Here is a 12,232-nt window from a genome sequence, read left to right as displayed (position 1 = left end):
TAAGTAATAATTGTCACTAATTTTTCTTTCCCATTTTCTTTGCTACCTTTTAAGAGATCTTAGAATCAAAAAAAATGTTTTCAATGTGGAGTCATTATGGCAGTCATTATGCCACAAGGACAGCACTGCATCTCATCCGATCAACAAAGCTAAGCCCTGTTCAGCAGGGTTCCTCCGTGGCTGGGTGACCAAATATTAATACCCTGTGTTGTAATAACTTCTTGTTTCTTTTCTTTTTTTCTCTTCCCTTTTCAAGGCGATTATCAGTAGCTGCAGAACTCCCAGCAGAATTCCCAGTGAAACTCACATCCATACCTACAACTTAGTCAAAAAGGACTTTTGATGGTGACTACCCATCAACTCACACATCAACAACACTATTTCAACCCAGAAAAGAGTTCACAAGTTAGGCTGATCAACAAAGGCTAGAAGCCATTGTACTTACTCTGATTCTTCTCTCAGTGCTCATCATCTGCAGCAAAAACAACATTAAAACTTATTATGTACACTGTAATTAGGATAAATTTGAAAATGTGATCATATAAAGGTATCAATAACTATTGATAGTGGTTATGAGTGTCAATAGGACTAGATCACTTTATCTTAAACCTTTATACTAAGCATGATGATGCTTTGAAGAATCCAGGGTCCCAGCACTGTGCCATGCCATACCAAGTGGCATGTCCTGGTATTAACCATCTTCCCACTGGTCTGAGCATGCTCTTCCTTCTTGGACTGTGACTGTCCACAAGGACATAGAACCAGAATCCTTGACACTTTCAACAGATCTGAAGGCATCCTCTTAATGCAACCTGCACAAGTTTTAATAGGAGCCCAACTTGTTTTGGCAAGCCTGATCAGCAAAACTGCAACTGGGTCAAGTCCAGGGTCCTGTCTAAGCCAAGGTGTCAGACCTTGTTGTGGAAACCATGCAGCACATGATCCCACTCGGTACTTGACAGTTGAAAGTCTCACTGTTTTCAGCTACCTGCTCTCTGTACTATATGTATGTCTGCTGTCTTGAACTATTAACCCAAATGGTGGTTGTTTGTCAACTGGATAGTTTTGGCCAAGGAATTCTACGACTGCAAGATAAATGGTGGAGTTCCTCCAACAGAGCTCTTCACTGCCTAATTGAGGACATACTGACTTTTTCCACTTGTGTATTAGTTACTTCCTTGTCATAAAAAGGATGAGTTGTGTAATTGTACTAACAAATGGCTTAATATGCCTTGTCCAGATACACCACACAGATTTCAGAAGGGCATGTCTCAATCAACCACTGAAATGTAGCGGGTGCATTTCACTGCATCTGATTACACTTACAAAGATCAAAGAGAGGGGTCATATTTACAGTGTTTGGCTTCACTTGCTGGGGACTCTGTGTGACTCTTTGTGGCACTAACATCAACGTCAATGCCATTGCAGGCTTCTAATTTGTTTTAGACTTCATAAACTTGAGAGCTTTTAAGACTGCTTCGGAGGCAAAATGGACTGTCTTTGATGAGCGATGATTTGTCAACTCAACATGGAATATACGTGTAGTAAGTGCGACCAAAAGCTGTGAAACAGAAGAGTCCAGTCAAATGCCTCAACAGTAGGAACCTCTTGTATGTCTCATTACTGAGCAAACTTCTCAAGACATTCTAGTGCAATGCTTTGTTCTACCATTCCAGTCCCAGAAACAGGGTTTTGATGCACAAAATGACGGGAGCATGGGACAAGTTTGTTTCTTTCTGGCCACACCATATAGCAGCAATGAGATCCACAAGTTTGTATTTTACAAGATTTCTTTTAAGTGCCTCTAGTCAACATTGACAGACTCTTTTAGCCTTAGATGGATACCCTCTTCCTCTTTATCGACCACTTGTTCGACTTTTTGATTCAAAAAGAACAACTTCTCCTTGCTGCTTCATCACAAAATGTGGCACCTTTATTGCCATAAAACTGAGACAGTGCCAGCTTCTTGACAATTTTCTTCAGAGAATTGTACCAGAACTGAAACCAACAATCATAGTTTTTGCCTTGTGGAGACTTGTGTATTTTGTTCTGCAATGATCTTCAGGAAGTAAAGATTTCCCATCACACAGCACTACATGCATGATATGCCTTAGGCTCTCTTGTCAGTAACCCAAAGAAGGATGAGAATTGCAAATTCTCAGAGTCAATTATTACTACTGTTGAAGTCATTTTCATTTTTGTTTGTGTGACTCAGTAGAGTCACCAATTAAGTTGCTTAATATGTGGAAAGTATCCAATTAATGTGTTTGACTAGTTGATTAAGATCAGGCTTTTCCCATAATTTTTATGTACATAGATTCCTTCAGCTTTACTTGAAACTTGTAACCAGCCATGACAATTGTTGGCCAAAGTGATGATGTCAGAAGAGTAACTAAGGCTTTGTTCCACTTCTGACGTCATCACATTTACCAAAATAGGCATCATCTATTCTCAAGTTTTGCAGGAGGAAAAGATCTTTCCATTGATACCCAGATCAGAGTGACCAGCTCAATGGAGCCTGAAATATGCATGAAAATGCTCAGAAATTTGAGTGAAAGACTTGCAGCAAAATTTCCCACCACTACACTTAGCTACTCCATGGTAAAAATTGCCCATCTCGATGATGTTTTCTCAGAAATGTTTCAACTGGAAGCAAGCCCAGCAGAAGGTCAATCATTGCAGCAAAAAGACAAGAAAAGGAGAAAAAGGAAAGGTGAAAAAAAATAAAAAACAAAACGCCTAAAGATGTAGGTCACTTTCTCGTCCAAAAACTTGAAATGTTGATTTCTGCACGTGCCTGAACAAAAATGTTGTAAGACACGATGCTAGTGGAAAGAAAGACATGCTGTCATGTCGCAAATGCCTTCTTGAGTAGATTGGAGCTAATTTGGCCCTTATCCAGGCTGAAAATCTCCAAAAATGTCCATAAAATGCATTTTTGGCAAAAAGATCCAGGAGTCAATAGGTTTAACAAATTCTTAATTCTTAAGGTAGAGAAAACAAGTTTGAGGTCAATAGGTTTTAAAAATTGATTGACAAGTTTGCACATCCTGTGGTGTGCTACACTTGAGAACCAGCCAATATAAGGGATCTTAAATAAAATTGGGTGATTCTAAAATATCTAATATACCTGTGAGGGCATTTCAGGTTCTCCAGCTGACATGGGCCTTCTCTTGAGACTTTCTTCAGTGTCTTCTTTTGCTTGGAATGCCTTGTCATATCTTAAAAAAAAGCAAACGTCAAAAGGTTAAACAGCGACTTTTACATGTACTTCCTGGTTCTACTGCTGCCGCCTGTCTACAAAAAGCTAGCTAATACCGGCCTTCTTCTTCATTTTGACAGTCCTGTTGACCAACGTTACAAAAAGGGCCTATTAAAAAAATTGCTCAATATAGAGCCCATAGACTAACATCAAACTAGAAGTAATTTTTTCACTGACAAATGTGTGGCTTTGAAGTTGATGGTCCCAAACCATTCAGAGCTGATTGGTGCCCTTGGAAAACTGAGTTTTTTTGCACACGTTATTTATGCCAATCAACAAAAACAATTACGGAACGATGCTTTTCATGTCAAAACAAGTCAGTTTGCCAAAAATTAGCTCGATCCTGAAAAAATGAAAATTGGTCCAAAAAGCAATATACATCCTTTTTGCACAAAACCCTTCAGTTGTTCTTGCATACAAATGTTTTTCACTGCTTTTGGGTCATGGGCTGTGGGTGTAGTTTGAGATTATTCAAACTCAAACAGAGGGCCAAACAATGTGAACAAAAAACCTCACAAAAACTCAACAAATTTATAAAACTCAAATCAAAATTTTCACTTATCCTGTGTTAGCAACCCGGCCCAGGAGCTCCACTTTTAGGCTTGGCTAAATCGATATATATTAAGGATTTACACTACTTGTGATATTTGAAAATTGTCTCAAAATTGCAAGACTCTTTAGGAAAAAGATTTTTCAAATATCGTGAGTAGCAGGGATCCATATTCGCAATCGTCCAGTCATCCGGTCGTCCAAGATGACTAAATGACTAAAACCAATATGCAGTAATGATGGGTTTAGATTGATGGGTTTAGATTGACATTACCAGAAAAAAAAAAAAAAAACATTCTTATTAAATTTTCTTGGAGTTCCCTACATTTTGACCACTTGCCATCCATCTGGAACTTTTAGATAAAAGAGAAAGATTTGCAGCTTTCTTTTGCAGTAAAATCATCATTTTGGTTTGCCATTTTGGATGATGTGGTACTCTCGACAAATGAAATCATTGCAGACTCAATTTTCATTTCCTCAACTGCTGATGCTCTGTACTGCATCTAGCCTGAAATATCAGTCATCTCCCACCCTCAGCCTAGTCCCCGGGCGAGAGACGCCTGAGGTCTGAGCGTTATAATTCTGTCCGGCAATGTCACTTACTGTTTCTAATGTGTAAAGTGAATTCTGACTGGTTTTCAGTTCGTGCAGGATAGATACAATTAAGTTTCTTATTGGTTAAAACAAGATAAAGGCTGACAGATTCTTGTAGGTGTTGTCAGCAAATATGTAAAAGCGGTAGTAAATTATAAATCTTCTAGTTGATTCTAGCATTATGTTCAGCTCCTGGGTTTTACTGCTCTATTTTTTCTCTGTTTTTCCTGACCTGATTCCTTTGGTTAATTAACATTGTAAGTTGAAGACAAAAATAACGTAGAGTTTTCTAAGCTGAATGATTGGTTATTTAGCAAGTCAAAATGTTTTTGTTGTAGGTGTAATTAATTTTCCATAATTAGTTTTCAGTGTGTTTTTCCAATATTGTTTCCTTCGATTTTACTGAACAGATTTCATAGTATAATAAATAACATTTCCATAAATGGAATGACGAACAATTCCATGCTGCATGCTGCATGCTAGGACTGATATGAAGTTTATATGAAATATAATTCATATCATTTCACTACTCACGAAGATATGAACTCAATAAATTGATCTCGTTCCCAATGTGTGGCTTCATAGCTCAGTTGGTAGAGCATCGCACCGGTATCGCGGAGGTCACGGGTTCGAATCCCGTTGAAGCCCTGATTTTTTCAGGCTTCTTCTTTCCATTGGAAAATTTACTGCGATGATCATTCTTCACTTTGCATGCTAGGACTGTTGAGAATAAACCCTGCTTCAGAAGGTTTCCAGCAGTGTATTATTGCGTTATTGAAATTATCTTTACAGCAGTTTCACAACTTCAGCTTGTATTAAGAATCGAGAATAACAACATATCTTAACCAAGGATGTCATCATGCCGAACCATTCCAATTGCTGCGTATAGATAGTACACATTAACACCAAAATGCAAGATGTCTGATTGAAAATACAATTTTATGAAAACTTGTCAATAAATTAGGATGTGAGGTAACAGGATGAAATTATCACGCTCACAGTTCAGGCATCTCTTGCCGGGGATTGGGCTGAGGGTGGGAGATGACTGGCATTTCAGGCTACATGTATACTGCATCCACATCTGTGAGAACACTTGTTGTTCTGTTGCAAATATTCCTCCCCATTGAATGGACAAGTAAAATTTTGACAGGGCAAGTATATCATCTGGCATTCTAGCTTGCCCAGCTGATGACTTGGAGGAAAAAACAATATGGATCCCTGGAGTAGTGTAAATCCTTAATTGCACAAGCTTTCATATGATTACTACTTTATTATGTGACTGTGAAAAATATGAATGCACACAGTAATTTGCACTGCGGTTCAAATTAGAAATTAACAGTAATTGGCTTGCTCTCAGTCAATCACATTGAAATTCATTCTCAGATATGCAAATGTAGTAAGGTCTATAAACAAATAACATTATCAATCTAGATACTGTATAGATTGATTGTAGTACTGATCTAGTCACTGATCAAGTTGAAAAAATCCAATCAAACCACCTAAAGATCTTACTATCAATGGACAGAAATGATGTTGTGGTTCACCATAGAAACTGAACTACAACAGACATGCAGAGAAAGTACCGTAAATCCTCGGATTAGCACCTGCCCTCAAATAAGAGCCTCCTTCAAACAAGTGCTGAGTGAGCACCGATTGTGGTACAAAGAAAAACGTTCACAGTTCTGTTGTACATGTAAGTTGAAATTCCAAAAATAATTATATTCAAACCTTGCATACTCTATGACCTCAATTGACAGCCTACTCAATCAAGTGAAAATCAGAAACTCAATTTATTCCTTGTACAAAAACTTCACAAAAAATTTAACATTTAGAACGGCTCCTTGTGGAGCCATTCAAAACAGCACTTTTCAGAGCCACCACAAAATTGCACAGTACCACAAAAATATTAAGTCTTGGTCTTCATTTGGTTTGATTCTTTTGTCATTGTTTTGCTGATTTGAAATTGGAAAATAGTAATGATATCCATAGCAAAGATTTCCCAATAGACATTTAAAGCTATACCAATATGTGGCTATCAGAATACCTGGATCCCTCATGTCATTTGACAAGGAATGGATTCAAACTTCAGAGAAAATAGCAGTACAAACTTAAAACCTTTTCAAATGTTTTCTCCCAAGTGCTGTTGTCTGAATCATGAGTGTTTCACTTGAAAAATGTCACAATTTCCAAAAATAGCAGGGCTACAGTGGCCCCCACCCAACCCCCAGTCTGTACACCTGTTGTTAGTTAGCTTTATCCTGTGCAGGTCTAGGGTCTGCTAAATCTGCGAGCCAGCAAGCCATGCGAGCCATGTGCGTGCCATGCGAGTCATGCGAGTCATGCGAGTCATGCAAGCCATTTTTGCAAGTATTTTTTTTTTCCTCAATTGGTCTGGGAGGTCATCGACTTTTCACCAAGAAACATAGATCTCGCGCCCGACTATCACTATACTATCGCTGTAAACCACCCGCCCGCCATTTTGAAAGCGGAGATGACGCTGGGGACGAGTATAAACGGTACAAACTCGCTCCCAGGGTACTCTCTCTTTCCGGGCCTGGGAAATTAATTTTAAATTTAGCTACAAAAGTGCCTACAATTGAAATATTCCCAAAAGAAAATCCTAATCTCGCTTCGGTTACCAGAACTATTGCTAGTGCAGCAAATATGAAAAATGCTCTAAACATCTGGACATCGTGCCAAGTCTTGCGTCATAGTAATGGTGGCTGTGACTAAAAGTGGAACGGGGACTTGGGGACTGGGACGTGGGACGTGGGACGTGGGACGTGGGACTCGGGGACGTGGAACTCGGGGACGCGGGGACGCGGGGACGCGGGGACGCGGGGACGTGGGGCGTGCAGACTCGGGGACGTGGGGACGCGGGGATTCGGGGACGTGGGCACGAGCACGCATGGAGACTCGAGGACGTGGGACGTAGGGACTGGAGGACGTGATAAACAAACCACCTGATTTTTGCGCTGAATTTGTAAAATACAATTTTCGGTGGTCAAGTGAAAAGTAATAGGGACCTTAAGCACCAATGATGAATGAGACGACGATGAGGAGTAAAACTTCTGTATATGTAGGAATGTGTCGAGGACGTCATTCACGGCGTGGAAACCAAGTGCAAGTACATGTTAACAGAGCTGAGTCCTTGCAAACATCGACCTAAAACTATCGAAAAATTTTGTCATGTCTTCCTTTCACGAGCTCCACAACCAGTTTCGCTTGAGCTACGGAAACGGCACTATCAATGACAACAGACTTTCAGTCCTACATGAGGAATTTATGGCCAAAAATCTCGATTTCTCATAGGACGAACATAACAGGTTTTCACTCGGAGAGATAAATGATGCCGAATTTTCGGGCCAATATAATCTAAAACGACCTTCACGGTATAAAATTCTATCCTAAAAACATAAGCAAAAGCCTACATGTAGATAGGAACCAGAGGAAAATGAAAGAAGGAGTCATTTTTCAATTTCTGAATTCATTTAATTTTCTACTTTCGCTGACAAGCAAATTTCACAACGGACAAATCGACAAACCCAAAATAATGTTATTACCAACGATTTTACAAATTCAGCGCAAAAATCAGGTGTTGTTTGTTTATCACGTCCTCAAGTCCCTACGTCCCACGTCCTCGAGTCCCCATGTGTGCTCACGTCCCACAGCCCCGAATCCCCGCGTCCCCGAGTTCCCACGCCCCGCGTCCCCGAGTCCCACGTCCCCACGTTCCCGTGTCCCCGAGTCCCACGTCCCCGAGTCCCACGTCCCACATCCCACATCCCACGTCCCAGTCCCCAAGTCTGCGTCCCACTTTTAGTCACAGCCAGTAATGGCTACCCTGTGTGTGATGAATTTTTTTCTTTGTTCCATATTTTTGTTGTTTGGAGAAAATTTTGTGTATTCAGATCGCCCAGGATCCGCAAAAAATAAAAACAACGCATCAAAAATTTATTAAGGTTCAGGACTAAAGTAGAGAAAATTTTCTGAGAGAAACGTACGGCTCCACCGCCCCACCACTACTTGTATGGGTAAGTGAATGGTATCCATTGGCACCTGTCATTCATTGATATCCACGTTGAAAATCATTCAAGAAAAAAGAGAACAGTATTGGTCGGTACTTCAGGGCAACTTGGTGTATTGGCGTCAAGGATGGTGAGTGAATCGCGAAATTTTAACAGGTTCGCTCTTTAGTGAATCAGAGTTACCAACTTTGTCGGTTGGCTGACTGCTGCATGTGATTGTCTCTTCCCTTAGAATTTAATATTGCAAGAATTTAATATTGCGATCTTATTAATCTTGTTCCGTTGCTCTTGTTCTTGTTCTCATCTGAATATAAATGTAACAAATAAAAAATCTTAACATTTGTACTAGGACTCGCATGACTCGCATGGCTCGCATGGCTCGCGTGGCTCGCAGGTTTATAAAACTCCAGGTCTACACAGCTGTAAGTTAATATTTGCATGTACTATACAGTCTCCTACGAAAAAAAAACGTCATTAATTCACTCTTCCCAACAGACTGTCACACCCAAGATATGTTTTCTGAAATCCACCATGTTCTCTAACTATCTTAAAGGAGCTTAGTCACGGTTTGCACATTTTGAAAAGATGCCTAAATTTTCCAAATTCGTTGTTTGCAATCCTTGTCAATCTTCGTCATCCTTGACCATCCTTGTTCCTTTATGGTTTATTATTATCTCTTTGATGTTTTTCTATCTTAGTAAACTATTATTTTCAGATTTCCTTCCATTTAAAGGAGTGTGGTAAAGGGTATTTTCGTGACTCTTGATCGGCCCCTTTTTTTTCCCCATGAAATGTGAAATGGCTAATTTTTTCCTTGTGAATCGTGATTTCCATAGTTGCCATGAACTGTGATTTTCCAAAATGTTCTCTTTTATTTTCCATGAAGCGTGAAATGCCAATGTTGTATTTTTCGTGAATTGTGAAAGGGCTATTTTATTTCCCATGAAACGTGATCTATACCCCCCTTTACCACCCTCTTAAAAGAGATTTTGTACATAGCCAAAAAAAGACAAAACACCGTGACTGAGATCCTTTAATTTTGCAAGAATCTATCATAGTAGGGGGACAGGGGGCAGGAGGGAAGCAGGGGTTCTAAGAGGGCAGGAATTGCAAAGGAAATACAAAATGCTAATCTTTGTTATTCATAAGCGTTCAAATACTTTCAAAAACAAGAACTCAAAATTTCATTTGACTTGTTCTTAGTGTCTTTTGAGACTTATGGGCTGATGAGCTGAAAAACTTGAGCCAAAAGTTCCGGTAAAATTTGAAACCCTTTGATAGTGGTTAAGTCATATGTTATGAAATGTTGCCACTTAAGCTGTCAAAAGATATGAGTAAGAGTTGCAAGGCTGAAAACAATGGAAAAAAGGAAAAGGAAATGCCTAAGAATAGTGCTGCTACATGTACATATGACTAGGATGTGTTCTGAGTCTCTGAGCTAATTTGCAGGGGACAGGAGTAGGATGGACAAGGGTGCAGGAGTTGGGATATAAAGGTACAGGAAGCAGGAGAGCAGGATACATGAGGCAAGAGGTTCTGACCTCCCTGTCCCTCTCCCCCTCTCCCACATCATAAATGCCATCAATGCAGGTTCTTCTCATTCAAACTTTCTTACAATCTTTTTGCCTGATTATAATCTTACATTCTCTTACAGCTTTAAAATCCTAGATGTTGTTACAAGTATGTGTCCAAATGAAATTTGTTAGCTGACAAATGCTCTTTACCTCATGAACAAGCTCATTCAACAAGTAAAAGTAAACCAAGAGGGGAAGCCAAACATGTCATGTGATACATTTAATCAAATCATGGTTGTCATGTACAGTTGTATGGTCTATTGGAAAGAGTAGTTAATTATAACAGGTATACATGTATTTCTCAAATTAATTAATAATTCATCAAGTTTAAACAAAGGAAATCATGACTGTGGTGGTGTTTGATATCTGGTCTTAATTAGCATAAATTTTTATGATTTCTCTGTTTTCTCTGACCAAAGCTTTAGTTTTGATTGAGAAGATATATCAAACACTGAAGGCCATGTTTGACCACATTTCCAAACACCTTGAAGCTTGTCAAAAATACTCTGCTGTGTGTCGTATTTTCAACTCTCTTCTCGGTGTTTGGAAATGTGGTCAAACACGGCCTTTCGTGTTTGATATATTACATATAGTATATTGAAAGGTCAATGAAGACGCAAGAGGCAAATTAAATTCCAGACAAAGTGCAATAGAGTACAATGCACACACTCCAGGCTGTGGCAGGTACATGTAAATTTTGCAGGTGCATGGTAAACAACAACCTAAAGTCCCTAATCCCAACAACCTAAAGTCCCTAATCCCAACAATTGCACAAAATTTATTGGTCAAACAACCTTTGTTAAATCAAACACTACTTCCTGCACAACTGGAAATTACCTGATGTGAAGTACATATGAAATAATTCATATTTGAACTGCAGTTGTAGATGAAAGTGAAGAATGATCATCGCAGTAAATTTTCCAATTTAAGCAATTGGAAAGAAGAAGCCTGAAAAAATCAGGGCTTCAACAGGATTCGAACCCGTGACCTCCGCGATACCGGTGCAATGCTCTACCATTCTGAATTATGAAGCCACACATTGGGAGCGAGGCCAATTAATTGAGTTCATATATTCCTGTGAGGAGTGAAATGATGTGAGGTACATATGAAATAATTCACATTTGAACTGCGGCTGTAGATGAAAGTGAAGAATGATCATCGCAGTAAATTTTCCAATTTAAGCAATTGGAAAGAAGCCTGAAAAAATCAGGGCAGATTCAAACCTGTGACCTCCGCGATACCGGTGCAATGCTCTACCAACTGAGCTATGAAGCCACACGTTGGAAGCGAGGCCAATTAATTGAGTTCATATATTCCTGTGAGGAGTGAAATGATGTGAAGTATATATGAAATAATTCATATTTGAACTGCAGTTGTAGATGAAAGTGAAGAATGATCATCACAGTAAATTTTCCAATTTAAGCAATTGGAAAGAAGAAGCCTGAAAAAAATCAGGGCTTCAACGGGATTTGAACCGGTGACCTCCGCGATACCGGTGCGATGCTCTACCAACTGAGCTATGAAGCCACACATTGGGAGCGAGGCCAATTAATTGAGTTCATATATTCCTGTGAGGAGTGAAATGATGTGAAGTATACATGAAATAATTCATACTTGAACTGCGGTTGTAGATGAAAGTGAAGATTGATCATCTCAGTAAATTTTCCAATTTAAGCACTTGGAAAGAAGAAGCCTGAAAAAATCAGGGCTTCAACAGGATTCAAACCTGTGACCTCTGCGATACCAGTGCGATGCTCTACCGACTGAGCTATGAAGCCACACATTGGGAGCAAGGCCAATCAATTGAATTCATATATTCCTGTGAGGAGTGAAATGATGTGAAGTTACCTAATAACTACATGTACAATGTACAGTACTGTTCTGCAGTTTCTCAAAAAATTTCTTCTTTATTGTAATTAAAGGCACAAAAAGTCAATAGGTGATAATATAATTATTTTGAGTTGTAGCTACAAATCACTTACAGTTTGCTTGTCAAGAGCTCTTGCGTGTGTTCACTTCTTCTGTGCGTTCTGAGATTACTCTTGTCAAACTTTGAGCTGGGAGAGGTAGGTGCTGTGATGGGTGGAAGGCGAGGCAGTTTTCCTCCTGAGCTTGTAAGGCGAGTTTGTTCATTTCTGATGGACATCTACAAACAGTATAGATGTGTAATAAACCTGACTGTGAACATTCACACCAGTTGTTTATAATACATGTAACTGGTTTAA

General features: G+C 39.3%; 1 protein-coding gene across 2 annotated transcripts in view; it reads right to left on the bottom strand.

Moving 5' to 3' along the window:
* LOC110062396 (dynein axonemal heavy chain 12-like) overlaps positions 1–12,232 on the bottom strand; it is a 110,828-nt gene that overhangs the window by 94,715 nt on the left and 3,881 nt on the right. For both annotated transcript variants that reach the window (XM_020769278.2, XM_089273247.1), the window contains exons 2-4: positions 11,990–12,153; positions 3,131–3,221; positions 446–472 (exon numbers count right to left, since the gene is read on the bottom strand). In XM_020769278.2, the coding sequence (XP_020624937.2) occupies positions 446–472; positions 3,131–3,221; positions 11,990–12,153 (282 nt within the window). The remainder of the gene's footprint in view (positions 1–445; positions 473–3,130; positions 3,222–11,989; positions 12,154–12,232) is intronic.

The sequence above is a fragment of the Orbicella faveolata genome, unplaced genomic scaffold (assembly GCF_042242905.1).
Source record: "Orbicella faveolata isolate gen_17 unplaced genomic scaffold, um_ofav_v1 contig_35, whole genome shotgun sequence".
Classification (NCBI taxonomy): Eukaryota; Metazoa; Cnidaria; class Anthozoa; order Scleractinia; family Merulinidae; genus Orbicella; species Orbicella faveolata.
Note: the sequence above shows the minus strand (reverse complement) of the source record. Positions and strands in the feature narration are given on the sequence as shown.